We start from the raw sequence: 14,314 nt of genomic DNA, 5'->3' as shown, positions 1-14,314 counted from the left end.
GTTCATGGGATTCTCAAGTCAAGAATACTGAAGTGGTTTGCCATCCCCTTCTCCAGTGGTCCATGTTTTGTCAGAACTCTCCAACATGACCAGGCCTTCTTAGGTGGCCCTGCACGGCGAGGCTCATAGTTTCATTGAGTTAGACAAGGCTGTGATTCACGTGATGAGTTTGGTTAGTTTTCTGTGATTGTGCTTTTCGTTCTGTTTCCCCTCTGATGGATGAGGATAAGAGGCTTGTGGAAGCTCCCTGATGGGAGAGACTGACTGTGGGGCAATCTGGGTCTTTTTCTCATGGGCCGGGGTGACGCCATCCCATAGGCATCCCCTTAAGGCATCCCCTCAGGATTATTCTCAGCTGAAGAGATTCTTCTCTTCCGAGATGGTCCCCCCTCCCCCCGCCCACTCCCAGGGCACTCACATTTTAGGACTGGTCTCTGCAGAGGCACAAGGACACCAGTTTGGGACGAGTCTGCCCTGCCCCCCAAGCTCCAGCACCAGGTGATGCAGCTGGGGCCTTGTTGTGACTCATCACAGCCCAGCATCTCCTTCTGCCCCATCCTACGTCCTTCAGGGTCTCACAGGTTTCCATCCCAAGAGCTCTCCTAAAGAAAGTTCACGCCTACAGCATTTTAATCTCAGAATCTGCTCTTGGTGAACTCAGGCAGTGACACCTGTCCAAGTACATGCTGTGATCTTCCTCCCCTAGTTGAGCTGGAAGAGGAGAAGAATTGGGGAGGCGGGGCCCAGCTTAGCATCCTGCGGACCCTGTTGTGGACTCTGTGGTGGAATGTAGGGCTCTGGGCATTTTCTGGTGGCTGCATCCTTTGAGATTATTTTAGTCCTTCTGGAAGCTAGCTATCCTTACAAGTGTACTTTCATACTTCAGAACCAACGTCCCTATGTAGTATACAAAACCAAAGTTACAGAGGCCTTAAAAAAATCAGCAGTGAATTAAATGCATTAGTACACCTAGGAAGGTGTATGGGGAGTTTCATGATTTTTTTTTTTTTTAGGCATGTTGCATTTTTTGGTCCATGCACTCTTGTGTGTGTGTGTGTTAATTAATCACTTTCTTTTTCGTTTGTTTTCAGTTTTGATTGTGTGTGTGTGTGAAGTATGGTGTTAATAGAGGAAAGGGCTCATATAAGTTTACAGGTCACTGAATTTTCAGTTGTCATAAACGGAACACACCCAAGTAACAAGCACACAGTTCAAGACACGGAATGTTGTTGGCAAATTAAAGGCCCCAGTTATACATTCTAGGGGTGACCTCTTGCTAAACTTGTGATAGCATAGGTTAGCTTTAGCTGTTCTTGTACCTTTTATCAATGAAATCTTTCCCTAGGTATTCTGTTGTATCTGCCTTTTCTTTTTTCTTACCATTATGTTTTGAGATGCATCCACGTTGTTATATGTAGCAATAAATTGTGCAGTTTCATTGCTATGTACTATTCCATTGTATGAATAAAACCCACTATATATAATTTATAATGTGTGTGTTCTCAGTCGTATCCAACTCTTTGCGACCCCGTGGACTGTAGCCTGCCAGGCTCCTCTGTCCATGGGATTCTCCAGACAAGAACACTGGAGTGGGTTGCCATTTCCTTCTCCAGGGGATCTTCCCAACCCAGGTATTGAGCCTGCTTTTCTTGTGTCTTCTCCACTGGCAGGGGGATTCTTTACGGCTGAGCCCCTGGGGAAGCCCCATAATTTATAATATAAAGATATAATTTACATAACCCCATTAATTTGGATCAGCTACTTTATTCTCCTGGCTTTGTTGTTGTTCAGTCACCCAGTCGTGTACAACACTTTACAGCCCCATGGACTGCAGCACGCTAGGCCTCCCTGTCCCTCACCATCTCCCAAATTTGCCCAAATTCATGTCCATTGCATCAGTGACGTCATCCAGCCATCTCATCCTCTGACACTCTCTTCTCCTCCTGCCCTCAATCTTTCCCAGTGTCAGGAAATTTTTCAATGAGTCTGATGTTTGTGGAGCTTCAGCTTCAGTATCAGTCCTTTCAACAAGTATTCAGGGTTGATTGATTTGTTTGATCTCCTTGCTGTCTAAGGGACTTTCAGGTGTCTTCTCCAGTACCACAGTTCAAAGGCATCAATGCTTTGGCACTCTGCCTTCTTTATGGTCCAGCTTTCATAACCTTATGTGACCACTGGGAAGAGCATAGCCCTGACTATATGGACTTTTGTCAGCAGAGTAATGTCTCTGCTTTTCAACACTCTCTCTGGGCTTGTCATAGCTTTCCTGCCAAGAAGCAATGGTCTTCTGATTTCATGGCTGCAGTCACCATCAGCAGTGATTTTAGAGCCCAAGAAGAGGAAATCTGTCACTACTTCCACATTTTCCCCTTCTATTTGCCAGGAAGTAATGCAGCTGGATGCCATGATATTAGTTTAAATTTTTTAGCTTTAAGCCAGCTTTATTGGAGGTATAAGTAACAAATTATAATTATATATGTTTAAGGTACATACAACCTGATGATTTGATACATAGTTTGTGAAATAGTCACCACAATCAAGCCAATTAACATATCTATCACTTCACATAGTTAACATTTTTCTTTCTTTCTGTTTTTTGTGTTGAGAGGTTTGATACTATGTCCAGTGGTTTGCTATTCTGGATATCTTGCTATAAATATTGTGTACATTACCTTTTGTTGGTAAGCACACATTTCTGTTGCTTTGCACCTTGGGGTAGAATGGGGAAGGTTGACTGTGTAATATTCAGGTTTCTGAGATACTACAGAGCATTTTCCAAAGTGGTTCTACTAATACACATTTTCACTAAGCATGGGAAAGTCCTGTTTGCTTCACATCCTTGGAAGTTTCTCAGAGTTTTCTTCATTAGATTTTTATGCAATTTAAAAGTTTATTCTTAGACTTTTTATTTTTTTATTTTTATTGTTGTCATTGCTTTAAAAATCACAAGTCAGACCTAATTGACAGTTGTTTGTATGGTAGACAATTTTTATGATTTTTATTTACTTTTGCATCCATCAGTTTACTAAATTCTCCTATTGTTCCTAATAGTTTATCAGCTTACTTTGTTAATTTTCCCCAGACTTATAAACAAATTGTCTACAAATAATGATAATTTCACATCCACCTTTACATTTTATACATGCAGTTTCTTTGTCTAGAAGAAATATTGTCTACAGTATATATTTCCTCTAGAAAAAAAATTAAAATAGTGTTAATATTGAACATTTGAATCCTCCATACATCCTTAAACCTCCAAAATATTTATTGAAATCTTTTTATTAATAGAGTACACTCCCTGAGAAATATTTTGGTTTCAGCTCTTTAAAGCAGTTCCAGAGAATAAAGACGGGAATGTGGCATTCAAGTAACTGAAAAAGTTCTTCAAGGTCCAAGCATCAGATAAAAGAAAGATCCTCTGAGAAAATGAAGAGGAAAAAGTCAGAAGCGACTAATACTTGGCCAGTATCACCTAAAGGGGGAGAAGAGGAGGAAAAGCAAAAAAAAAAAAAAAAAACAAAGAAAAATTGTGATGCCCACCGCCTAGGAACACAGACCCACTGAGAGAGTAAGATTCAATCCCCAAGTAATGCTTCCCTCCTCACTCCTCCCAACATCACAGGACACAGGATGAAAACCGTGAATAAAGAAGAGTGAACAGCAAGACACAAGTTCTATTTAAGAGGGGTTTTAGGGAAACCCACAGACAACTGGGGAGATAAACAAGGGCACCAGGGGAGAATGAAGCTCCAGCAAACGTTAAACACAGCCCAGCTCCCAGGCAGGTCAACATAAAATCTCACACCACAGGCCTATTCACCTTAATTCCTATATTATTATGTCCGACTTTCAACAACATTACAAGATGTGCTAAAGGCAGGAGAAAACACAGAAAGCAAACCTTAGACCCAGACTCTGATGTGACACAGATTTTGGAATGTTCAGGCACAGAATGTGTGTGGATATACCCAAGTATAGAAAGACAGTTATTGTAAAGAATTGGCTGGTGAGGCTCATGGGATTATGGAGGTGACGAGTCTCAAGATCTAGGGTCAGCAAACTGGTGACTCTGGAGCCAATGGAGTGGCTGAAGGAGGAGCTGGGGGAGGAAGAGAGTCAGGGAGTATGTGTCATGATGGAGAAGACAGAGGATGCCTGCAGGAAGGGGGATTCTCAAAAAGGGAGGAAATCAGTAAAAAATGCTGGCAGCACGTTTTCTGAAAGATCTGCTGCTTTGGTTTAAGCCTCTGAGTTCCAGTTGTCCTAATGCAGGATAAAAGTAATAACAACACTCGTGTTCCTGTTTTCCCTGTTGACGTTACCAGGGAAGTCACTCAGTCGTTTCTCACTCTCTGCGACCCCATGGACTGCAGCCTGCCAGGCTCCTCTGTCCTTGGGGTTTTCCAGGTGAGAACACTGGAGGAGGTTGCCACCAAGGCTGCAGGCAAGTGCAGCCTGCAGAGCTTTCTGCCTGGGGGCCCTTGCTAGAGGGCTCCGCCCACTTCCTCTTCCTTCTTCTCAGGGCTGACGGCTGCACTCTCAAGGGCAGTTCTGGAGCTGAGCTTCCGGATCACGTATTACTGAAAAACTATCCGCCATGTCCTCTATGTGTGTGTAGGTCTGGGGCACTGTCACTCATCTCCTCCATTCAGCCTGCAGTGTGTTAGCTCTCAAAGGAGACACGGAGAGTTCAGGAGAGCACACGGCCCCAGGAGACACAAGACATGGGCATTCCTCCTGCCCCACGGACAGCAGGGTGGTAAGTCCAAGGCCGTGGTGACCCTGCCTGTGTGTGAGTCTGTGTGTGTGTGTGTATTTTGCTAGAGAGTGTGTTGTGGGGGTGCGGTGCATAGTGTGTTTGTGTGTATATGTGTATGTATGTGTGTGTCTTATGTTGGTGTGTATCTCTGTGTTGAGTGTGTCTATTTGTGTGCAGATGAATATGTGTGTTTTCCATGTGTGTTATGTTTGTGTCGTATGTGTGTTTATACGTGTGTTTGTATGTTTGTGAGCATATGCATCAATGGTGTGTGTTGTATTTCTGTGTATGTCTGTGTTGTGAATAGGTGTGTGTGAGTGGTCTCTGTGTCTTATGTTTGTGTTTGTGTGCTGTGTATGTATGTTCATATGTTTGTGAGTAAATGTGTGTTCATGTGTGTCGTATGTGTGTGCTATGTTTGTACTTTTGTATGTGTATGTGTGTAAGTAGTCTATGTGCTGTGTTTGTGTGTATCTTTTGCTTGTATGTTTGTGAGTGTGTGTTTGTGAGAGTGTCTGTGTGTGTGCACCTGTTTCAGGAGCAATGGGAGGAGCCAGGGGAATCAGGACCTTGCAGCCTTTGGGCTCTGCCTGGCGCTCCCTGCTTACCTTGGGCAGGACACTCTGTGAGTCTCACTTTTCTCCTGAGAAACCTCACAAGGTGACAGATCTGTTCCATGTTGGAGATAAACACTGGCGCGTGGCCCACGTGCGGTGATGCCCCGTCGGGCAGGGTCTGGGGTGAGGCAGCCGGGGGCTGGGCAGACAGCTCTCTGGGCTTGAGAGTGGATGACAGGAGCTCCTGGTGGACGACAATGCCCTCCTTGGCAAAGAGGACTGGGAATTGCTCTAGAAAATATTGCAATGTCCTGGAATCTTCCAGGGGGACAAGATCTCAGGAATGTTTAGTTTGGACTCAGCATCCACATCTCCAGGGACACGGAGGCCCTGGCAGCGTGACCACCCGAGTCGGTGGCCTGGAGCTGAGTGCCGAGGACCCGGGGCTCCCGGCAGGACTGCACCCCACGTGGAGAGGGAGCCTGCGCGTGTCTGCCGCCCTCCTCACCGCCCAGCGCTCGGCCTCTGTGGCCCTCACTGCCAGGCTCCCCCCACAGATCGTCCTGGCCCCATGAGCCCCTCAGCAGCCCCTCCAGCCACGTCCTGCTCACGTCCACACCGCACTCTGGCCACTGCTCCCGGGACAGTGTCTGTCAGGATGCGTCTCTGGTCATTCCTCCCCATCACAGAGCCCCCCTGCTCCTCAAGTGGAGAACAAGTGCAGGGGAAGGAAGGGGGAACCAGGGTTCTTAAAGGAGATAGAGGGTGTCTCAGATACCCCCTCACCCAGTCCCATGCCAACGAACCAATGCAAACAGCTTCCATGGGCAAGAGAAAGGCAAAAGTCAGGAGCCCCTGAAAGCTCAGAGGAAACATCAGTAAGACACGTTTTGGTTTTTTTCTAGATGGAGGAAGAAGAATTCGAAACCCTTTTCTTGGAGGAACCTGAAGAAGGTGCATCTCAGGATCCTTCTCCAGACGGTTCAGGAGGTAGAACAACTTTCTAGCAGACATGAACTTGAGAGAGGCGGGGCTGGGGCCTGAGGGGCAGGTGGTGTGCTGGGAGGGGCAGCGGGAGTCCCCCCTGTCAGAGATTCGCCCACCGGGGTGGCCATCACCAGGCGTCTGGGTTGGGCCTCCCTTAACCCCAGCCAGACAGAAGGGAAGGCACCCTGATGGTGCCATGGGTCAAAGGGGGTGACAGACCACAGCCACTGCCCCTTCACTGAGTGTCAGGAAGGATGTGTTCGTGGGTGTGACAGATGACTCGCCCCAGGCCCCTGGTGGTGTCTCGCTGGCTCTGCTGTGAGACTCTCAGGACCACGGGGGCTGCAAAGCACTAGTGAACACATAGGATGCAATCAAGAGCCCGCAAGTCGGCTCTGTCTTCCCAAGGGGCTCCCTCTTCCCAAAAGCTGTTTCATCAGGGTCAGGGGCTTCACTTTCATGGGCTCAACTTTCCATCTAACCTGGAGAGACAGAACTTAGGAATTTAGGAATGCTGGAAATCCGTCACTTTCCTGGACAAAGGAATTGATTGACAATTTATTATGCAGTTCCATGCACCTATATTTTTATTAGAAGAACTTCAGTGGCCTGAGCCATTGGGAGAAACCCATAATATTAAGCTGCATAGGAAAGCGACAAACCCAGTGTTCACACCTGATTTACCCTTTTTGAAGCAATTGGGGTTAAGTATTACTTTAAAATTCCCTTCTGTGCTCAATGTATTTCGCTTTTAAGTCCAAAGACGTGGCATGAGTGTCTCCAGGCTTGCCCAGATGGGGAACCACTGTCTTCCTCCAGCTTTGCATTTGAGTACAAACTGATGTTGCCCTTCCTTGCTTCTGTGGAACTCCCAGGCATTCACTCAGGTCACCTGCAGAAGCTGGAGGGAGGCAATATCTTACAGTTGGAGTTGGTGGGTGGGACAGCCCATCAAGGCAGAAAGGCAGGAGAAACACACCCTTGCTGGGGAGAGCTGGAAGAAGACAGTGCCAGTCCTGGCCTCAAGAGGCTGAGGGCACTGCACTGAGACACAGCAGTGTCTTCCCTGGGAACAGACTGGAAACTAGCTAGGGTTTGGTGCTTCTCTATGTGCTGTGGGTCCTGGGACTTGCAAGGCCAGGAGAAGGGAATTCCTTTCATGCCCTCCAGCCAGGGTCATTTCTAAAATCTGGACTTGGGGTCCTCAGTATTAGATGGGCATGAAACACCTACTTGCAGCTGATGGTTCTGATATTCTCCTGGGTGAGAAAATCCAGCCCAAACTTCACTGGTGGAGCTTAGGACTGTGACTCCAGTGTGAGCTGTGCTGTGGAGCTGGGGGTCTGGCTGAAAGGCCCCCACCCTCACAACACTCCTTGTTGGGAAAAGTGAAGGTAATGTGGCATGTTCCATCATGGCAGGGAGACGACAGACACAGTCTGTGTGCTTCCAACTTCACCATCTTCCTGGAAAGGGTCTCCAACCAGAGGTGCTCAAGGAAGCTCAGGCTCCCAGTTCATGAGGGGATGATCCCACCTGGTGGGAATAGGTGGTCCGAGAAGAAGTTTCAAAACAGAAGCATGAAACGTGGCATTCTACTATATGATCCCAGAATTCCACTTCTGGGGAATATACCCCATAGAGTTGAAACAGATATTGAATATATGTGTGCTGAGGTACATAGCTGCATTATTCAAAATAGCAAAAAGTGGAAACAACCCCCCCAACTCCATATATATCTGAATATGGATTCATATATACACCTACATTCATATATACACCTACACCTACAGTGGAATATTAAGTTCAGTTCAGTTCAGTCGCTCGGTCGTGTCCGACTCTTTGCGACCCCATGAATCGCAGCACGCCAGGCCTCCCTGTCCATCACCAACTCCCGGAGTTCACTCAGACTCACGTCCATCGAGTCAGTGATGCCATCCAGCCATCTCATCCTCTGTCGTCCCCTTCTCCTCCTGCCCCCAGTCCCTCCCAGCATCAAAGTCTTGTCCAATGAGTCAACTCTTCGCATGAGGTGGCCAAAGTACTGGAGTTTCAGCTTTAGTTTCATTCCTTCCAAAGAAATCCCAGGGCTGATCTCCTTCAGAATGGACTGGTTGGATCTCCTTGCAGTCCAAGGGACTCTCAAGAGTCTTCTCCAACACCACAGTTCAAAAGCATCAATTCTTCGGCACTCAGCCTTCTTCACAGTCCACCTCTCACATCCATGCATGACCACAGGAAAAACCATAGCCTTGACTAGACAGACCTTTGTTGGCAAAGTAATGTCTCTGCTTTTGAATATACTATCTAGGTTGGTCATAACTTTTCTTCCAAGGAGTAAACGTCTTTTAATTTCATGGCTGCAGTCACCATCTGTGGTGATTTTAGAGCCCCCCAAAATAAAGTCTGACACTGTTTCCACTGTTTCCCCATCTATTTCCCATGAAGTGATGGGACTGGATGCCATGATCTTCGTTTTCTGAATGTTGAGCTTTAAGCCAACTTTTTCACTCTCCTCTTTCACTTTCATCAAGAGGCTTTTTAGTTCCTCTTCACTTTCTGCCATGAGGGTGGTGTCATCTGCATATCTGAGGTTATTGATATTTCTCCTGGCAATCTTGATTCCAGCTTGTGTTTCTTCCAGCCCAGTGTTTCTCATGATGTACTCTGCATATAAGTTAAATAAGCAGGGTGACAATATACAGCCTTGACATACTCCTTTTCCTATTTGGAACCAGTCTGTTGTTCCATGTCCAGTTCTAACTGTTGTTTCCTGACCTGCATACAGATTTCTCAAGAGGCAGGTGGTCTGGTATTCCCAACTCTCTCAGAATTTTCCACAGTTTATTGTGATCCACACAGTCAAAGGAATATTATTCAGCCTTAAAAAGGAAGGCAATTCTGACACTTGCTCCAACATGAATGAAGCTTGAACATATTATGCAAAGTGAATAAGCCAGACACAGCAGGGCAAAAATTGCCTGATTCCAGTAATGTGAGGTCCTTAGAACAGTCAAACACATGGAGACAGAAACAGCAGTCGACGTTAGGTGGTGTGGAGGAAGAATGGGGAGTTAGTGTTTAATGGGGACAGGGTGTCATTCAGGAAGATGGAAAGATCTTGAGATGCTCAAGTGATGACTGCCCAGCAATGCGAATGTACCCAAGGCTACACCTAAACATGGTGCAAACAGTACATTTTATGTTATGCATTTTCTACCTTATTCCCCCCAAAAAAATATTCAGAAAAAAGAAAAGGAAGGAAAGCATGTGAACCTAGGGCATATCTCGGATGCAGACGCTGGGCTTCCTTTGTCCTGCCCGCACCAGCACCGTCTGGCCCCGGGGAGGCTAAAGCGGGAGACAGGCTCTGACCGTGGCCCCCCACCTTCTCTTGATGCTTTCAGGGCTGCCGGGGGATGAAGGGACCCCGCAGACACTGAGGCTCATCCTGGTGGGAAAATCCGGGAGCGGGAAAAGCGCCACGGGAAACAGCATCCTCGGGAGAAGAGTGTTCGAGTCCAAGCTCAGCGCTCGCCCGGTGACCCAGGCCTTCCAGCAGGGGCGCCGCGCGTGGGAGGGGAGGGAGCTGCAGGTCATCGACACCCCCGACATCCTGTCCTGCTGGGAGGCGCCGGGGGGGACCGCTCAGGGGGTAGGCGAGGCCGGCGCCAGCTCCCCGCCAGGGCTGCACGGGGTGCTCCTGGTGACACAGCTTGGCCGCTTCACCGAGGAGGACCAGCGGGTGGCCAGGCGCCTCGAGGAGGTGTTCGGGGCCGGCGTCCTGGCCCGCACAGTCCTGGTGTTCACGCGGAAAGAGGACCTGGACGGCGGCTCGCTGGGGACGTACCTGCGGGAGACTGACAACCGGGCGCTGGCCAAGCTCGACGTGGTCTGCTCAAGGCGACACTGCGGCTTCAACAACAAGGGGGACGGAGCCGAGCAGGAGGCCCAGCTGAAGGAGCTCATGCGGCACATTGAAGGGGTCCTGTGGGAGCACGAGGGCGGCGCCTACAGCCCACCGGCCGCCCCGCAGCCCCGTGCCTCGCCCCATGAGAGCTGGGGCCTCTGGCGGCTGGGTGCCGAGGAGGGGCCCGGGGATCAGGCTTGGCTGCGGGGCCTGCGCCGTATCCTGAAGGAGCCCGAGCAAGCTGGACGCCAGCTCCCGCCCAGCGCACCCGTCTGAGGCGCACGCCTCCGTGGCTTCCTGCCTGCCTCCCTTGGCCAGAGTCTGGCTCCCAGGCTCCTCACTTGCCCGCTCCATCCCAGGGGTCCCTGGCCCCTCCTGTCTCCAGGGCAGCCTCTGGTCAGGCGAGAGGAGGTGGGTGGGCTCCTGAGTTCTCAGGTCCTTCATCACACCTTCCAGAACACAGGAACCCTCCTGCTCTGCGCCCCCAGCCATTCCTCCCGTGTCGCTGGTGTTCCCTCTCTACAACAGAACTGAGAGAAGCCCAGCCTCCTGATGCGGGCCTGTGCTCCCTTCTGCTGTGGAACCGGGCAGCATCCGGGCCACTTGAGTCTCAGCCTAAAACTTGATGCAGCAGAACAGCGTGGAACGTGGACTGGTCAACTCTGCGTGTCTTGGGCTGTGTCCTTGACTGTTAAGAGGGCAGGCACGATGGCTTTTAAAGCCCTGTGCCAGTGGGGCAGGGCAGGCTCTGGGCTGGGGAGGAGAGGGCAACTAGAAACGGGGGAGGGCCACAAGGAGCTGCTCTTGATTCGCTCTTGAAAGAGGCCATCACCCGCAGCAAAGGGGCCCCATGGGAAGGAGCAGAGCAGGGCAGGGGTATCCAGGGGCCAGGTCTGCTCAGGAAATGGGGCCTAGACCTGGCTGCAGGACACGCACCCCCCAGGGGTCTAAGTGGATTTGGGTAGCAGAGGAGCTCTTCCCAGGGAGGCCTGGACAAGGGAGGTCACACACCTGATACCACCCTTCTGATGCCCACCCTCCTGCATGGAGAGCAGAGGAGGCTTCCAGCCCCGCCTCTGTCTGGGCTGCAACCCCTTCCCTTCTCCCTTAAGAGAGGGGAGAAAGCGGGGGGCGTCTGGGCGTGTAAGCAGGTTCCCCAGCCAGGTGTTTGGGGGTGTAGAATGGAAGGAGGAAGGAAAAAAGAAAGGGAAGTTGCAAAGAAAGAAGCAGGAGACCATGTGAAAGTCCTCAGGAGCAGCCTACAGGCCTCGGAGAGTCCTTCAACTCCGGGTGTCATCTCGTCCTCACCCAGAGGACCCCTGAGAAAGCTGGAGCAGGTCTTTAGCTAAAAGGGTCTGGAGTCAGAACAGAGACACATCGGAGTATGCTTAAGACAGCCTTTGCGCCGGACCATTTACTAAGTAGGTGATCATCTCCTACTGAAACAGCAGTTATCATATGGTAAATTTTCATATTCCCTATGATTTCTGTGAGAAATTTTGCCTCTCTTCTTGTTTTCCATCTTCTCAACTACCATATGAATAAAATATTGACTTGATTCCTTGGCTTTGATTGTAATGTGAACTCTCCCACTCCACCTCTGATTTCTTCCCCAGCCACCATTTTTGTATTTCTTTTGTTATTTTCAGGCATTTCTTCTTCTGTGTGAAAATTAAAATTACTTGTTGAATTTTCTAAAAAGTACACTGTTGGTATTCCAGTTGGAGTTGTCTTATGTTCATGTATTGAATTTGGAAGAATTGGAAGGAAGATAAGTCAGAGAAGGACAAGTACTGTGTAATACATGGAATCTAAAAAGTCAAACCTGTTTAAAAAAGGAAGAGAATGGTGGTTACCAAGAAGTGGGAGCACAGGGGATAAGATTGATGGTGTTCCAGGCACAGACTTGTCACAAGCACTAAAAAGCCATACAGGTCTAAAGTACAGTATATTGAATGTAGACAATAATATTATAGTATAAGTATGTGATATGCTAAAGATTGTTAAAATGGCAACCGTGCTATGATATACCAGTCTACCAAAGTAACACTCAGCACACCTTAAATTTACACAATGTGAAAAGAACAAATTTAAAGTCACATTAAAAATCTAAAACATTAAAAAAAAAACTGGGAGAATCTGTAAATTCTTCAAGGATAAGTGAAATAAAGTCATTTTGTTTCTAAATGAATAGACCCATTACTTCATAGCCACTAAACTGACAGCTAAAGTCATTCACATTTCCTTTAAGAAGATAAATATCTTTAAATTAGGTACTTTCCTTTTAACCCTGTTGGCCTAATTGATCTCATCCTAGAAAATATAAGTATTAACCAAATGTCAGGCACTGTCACTCACAAAACGTCAAGTCACTAAATGACAAATGGCAAGTCACTTAAAACACATCATTCATTAAAAATTCTAAAGGCAGATGAACGGATAAGAAAGCTGTGGTACGTATACACAATGGAGTATTACTCAGCCATTAAAAAGAATTCATTTGAATTAGTTCTAATGAGATGGATGGAACTGGAGCCGATTATACAGAGTGAAGTAAGCCAGAAAGAATAACACCAATACAATATACTAACACATATATATGGAATTTAGAAAGATGGTAATGATGACCCTGTATTCGAGACAGCAAAAGAGACACAGATGTGTAGAGCAGACTTTTGGACTCTGAGGGAGAGAGAGAGGGTGGGAAGATTTGGGAGAATGGCATTGAAACATGTATACTATCATGTAAGAAATGAATTGCCAGTCTATGTCCGATGCAGGATACAGGATGCTTGGGGCTGGTGCACGAGGATGACCCAGAGAGATGTTATGGGGAGGGAGGTGGGAGGGGGGTTCATGTTTGGGAACGCATGTACACCCGTGGTGGATTCATGTCAATGTATGGCAAAACCAATACAGTATTGTAAAGTAAAATAAAGTAAAAATAAAAATTAAAAAAAAAATTCTAAAGGAATTTCTTAAAATTTTATGGAATGTGGGGTTTTCTCTCCTTTGTTTCTAAAAATCAAGGAAAATCCCTCCCATGACATTTCAGAAGGAAGGGGAGCTGTTGCTTCACACCATCACTCCCTGAGCATCAGAGAACAGAGAAGGCGTGGTCCGTTTATTCTGGAAATCCCATGGTCTGTGTACCAGAAAGAAAGAGGTGCTGAGGATGAGGTCATGGGTAGGTGGGGGAGACGGGGTTGTCTTGGCCAAAGCTGTGAAAATAGTGACCTTTGGAATTCATTATTCTCAAAAAAAAACCCCTACACTGGAGCAAAGCATGAAAGAGATCTGGAGAGTCCGAAGTGACCAGTGAGTCCATGGGCTGCTTCCTCCTTGGTGGGTCAAAGCAATGGCTAAAAATCTCAGGGAAGTTTTCCAGCTCTGAATTCTCCTGTAATAACTTTCATACACTCTGTGGAAAATTCAAAATAATGAGAGTTTTTCAACAACTGTTGGAAGACACTGAGAGTGACCCAGTACAGGGAGAGGCTGTGGGGAACTGGACACTTCACTCAGGGGCCACGTGGCTGTCACATGTATGTGGTTCCCCCTGAGAGCAGGTCCCCATCCTGCTGATCCAGGGATGTCGCTCAAGCAGAAATTCACAGGGACCTGAGCGTAAGAGGATGGAGTTTGGGGGCAGCCAGAGAGGGTAGATATTGATGGAGAACTCCCACAGAGGGGCATGAGTGGGAGCATGAGCAATTCTGTATAAAAACTCCCTTCAAGTCTTTGGATGACCCAGGAATTGCGGTCTCTAAAGGGTCCAGGAGAGACATTTTGGAAGGATGAATAAACTGGTCAGAGATTTCAGCAGTTGCCCTCAGCAGCAAAGACAGAATTTTAGATTCTAGTCTACCAAGTAGTCCACTGAAATACTAGTGGGAGTAAAGATCACCTCAGGACTAAGGGACTTGCCCTGAAAGAGCAAAACTGGAACAGTTCCTTGCTAACGACATTAAGCCTTCCCAGGTTAAGTTCAAAGGCATCGACCAGTAATTTAAGTGCCTGCTGGAGCAAACCCAGGATCCTTCAGAAGAGCATAATAATATCCCGAGTCTCTACAACATGCTATGGACAATATCCTTTAAA

General features: G+C 47.7%; 2 protein-coding genes across 2 annotated transcripts in view; one reads left to right on the top strand and one right to left on the bottom strand.

The window, feature by feature from the left end:
• Positions 1-14,314, bottom strand: part of LOC120877906 (GTPase IMAP family member 1-like) — a 597,608-nt gene that overhangs the window by 52,197 nt on the left and 531,097 nt on the right. The gene's annotated exons all lie outside the window — the stretch shown is intronic.
• GIMAP6 (GTPase, IMAP family member 6) lies at positions 4,487-12,400 on the top strand. Its single transcript, XM_040260396.1, has 3 exons — positions 4,487-4,759; positions 6,222-6,306; positions 9,711-12,400. The coding sequence occupies exons 2-3, from the start codon at positions 6,222-6,224 to the stop codon at positions 10,487-10,489; spliced, it is 864 nt and encodes a 287-aa protein (XP_040116330.1). The 5' UTR covers positions 4,487-4,759; the 3' UTR covers positions 10,490-12,400.

Source organism: Oryx dammah, unplaced genomic scaffold (genome assembly GCF_014754425.2).
Source record: "Oryx dammah isolate SB20612 unplaced genomic scaffold, SCBI_Odam_1.1 HiC_scaffold_18, whole genome shotgun sequence".
Taxonomy (NCBI): Eukaryota; Metazoa; Chordata; class Mammalia; order Artiodactyla; family Bovidae; genus Oryx; species Oryx dammah.
Note: the sequence above shows the minus strand (reverse complement) of the source record. Positions and strands in the feature narration are given on the sequence as shown.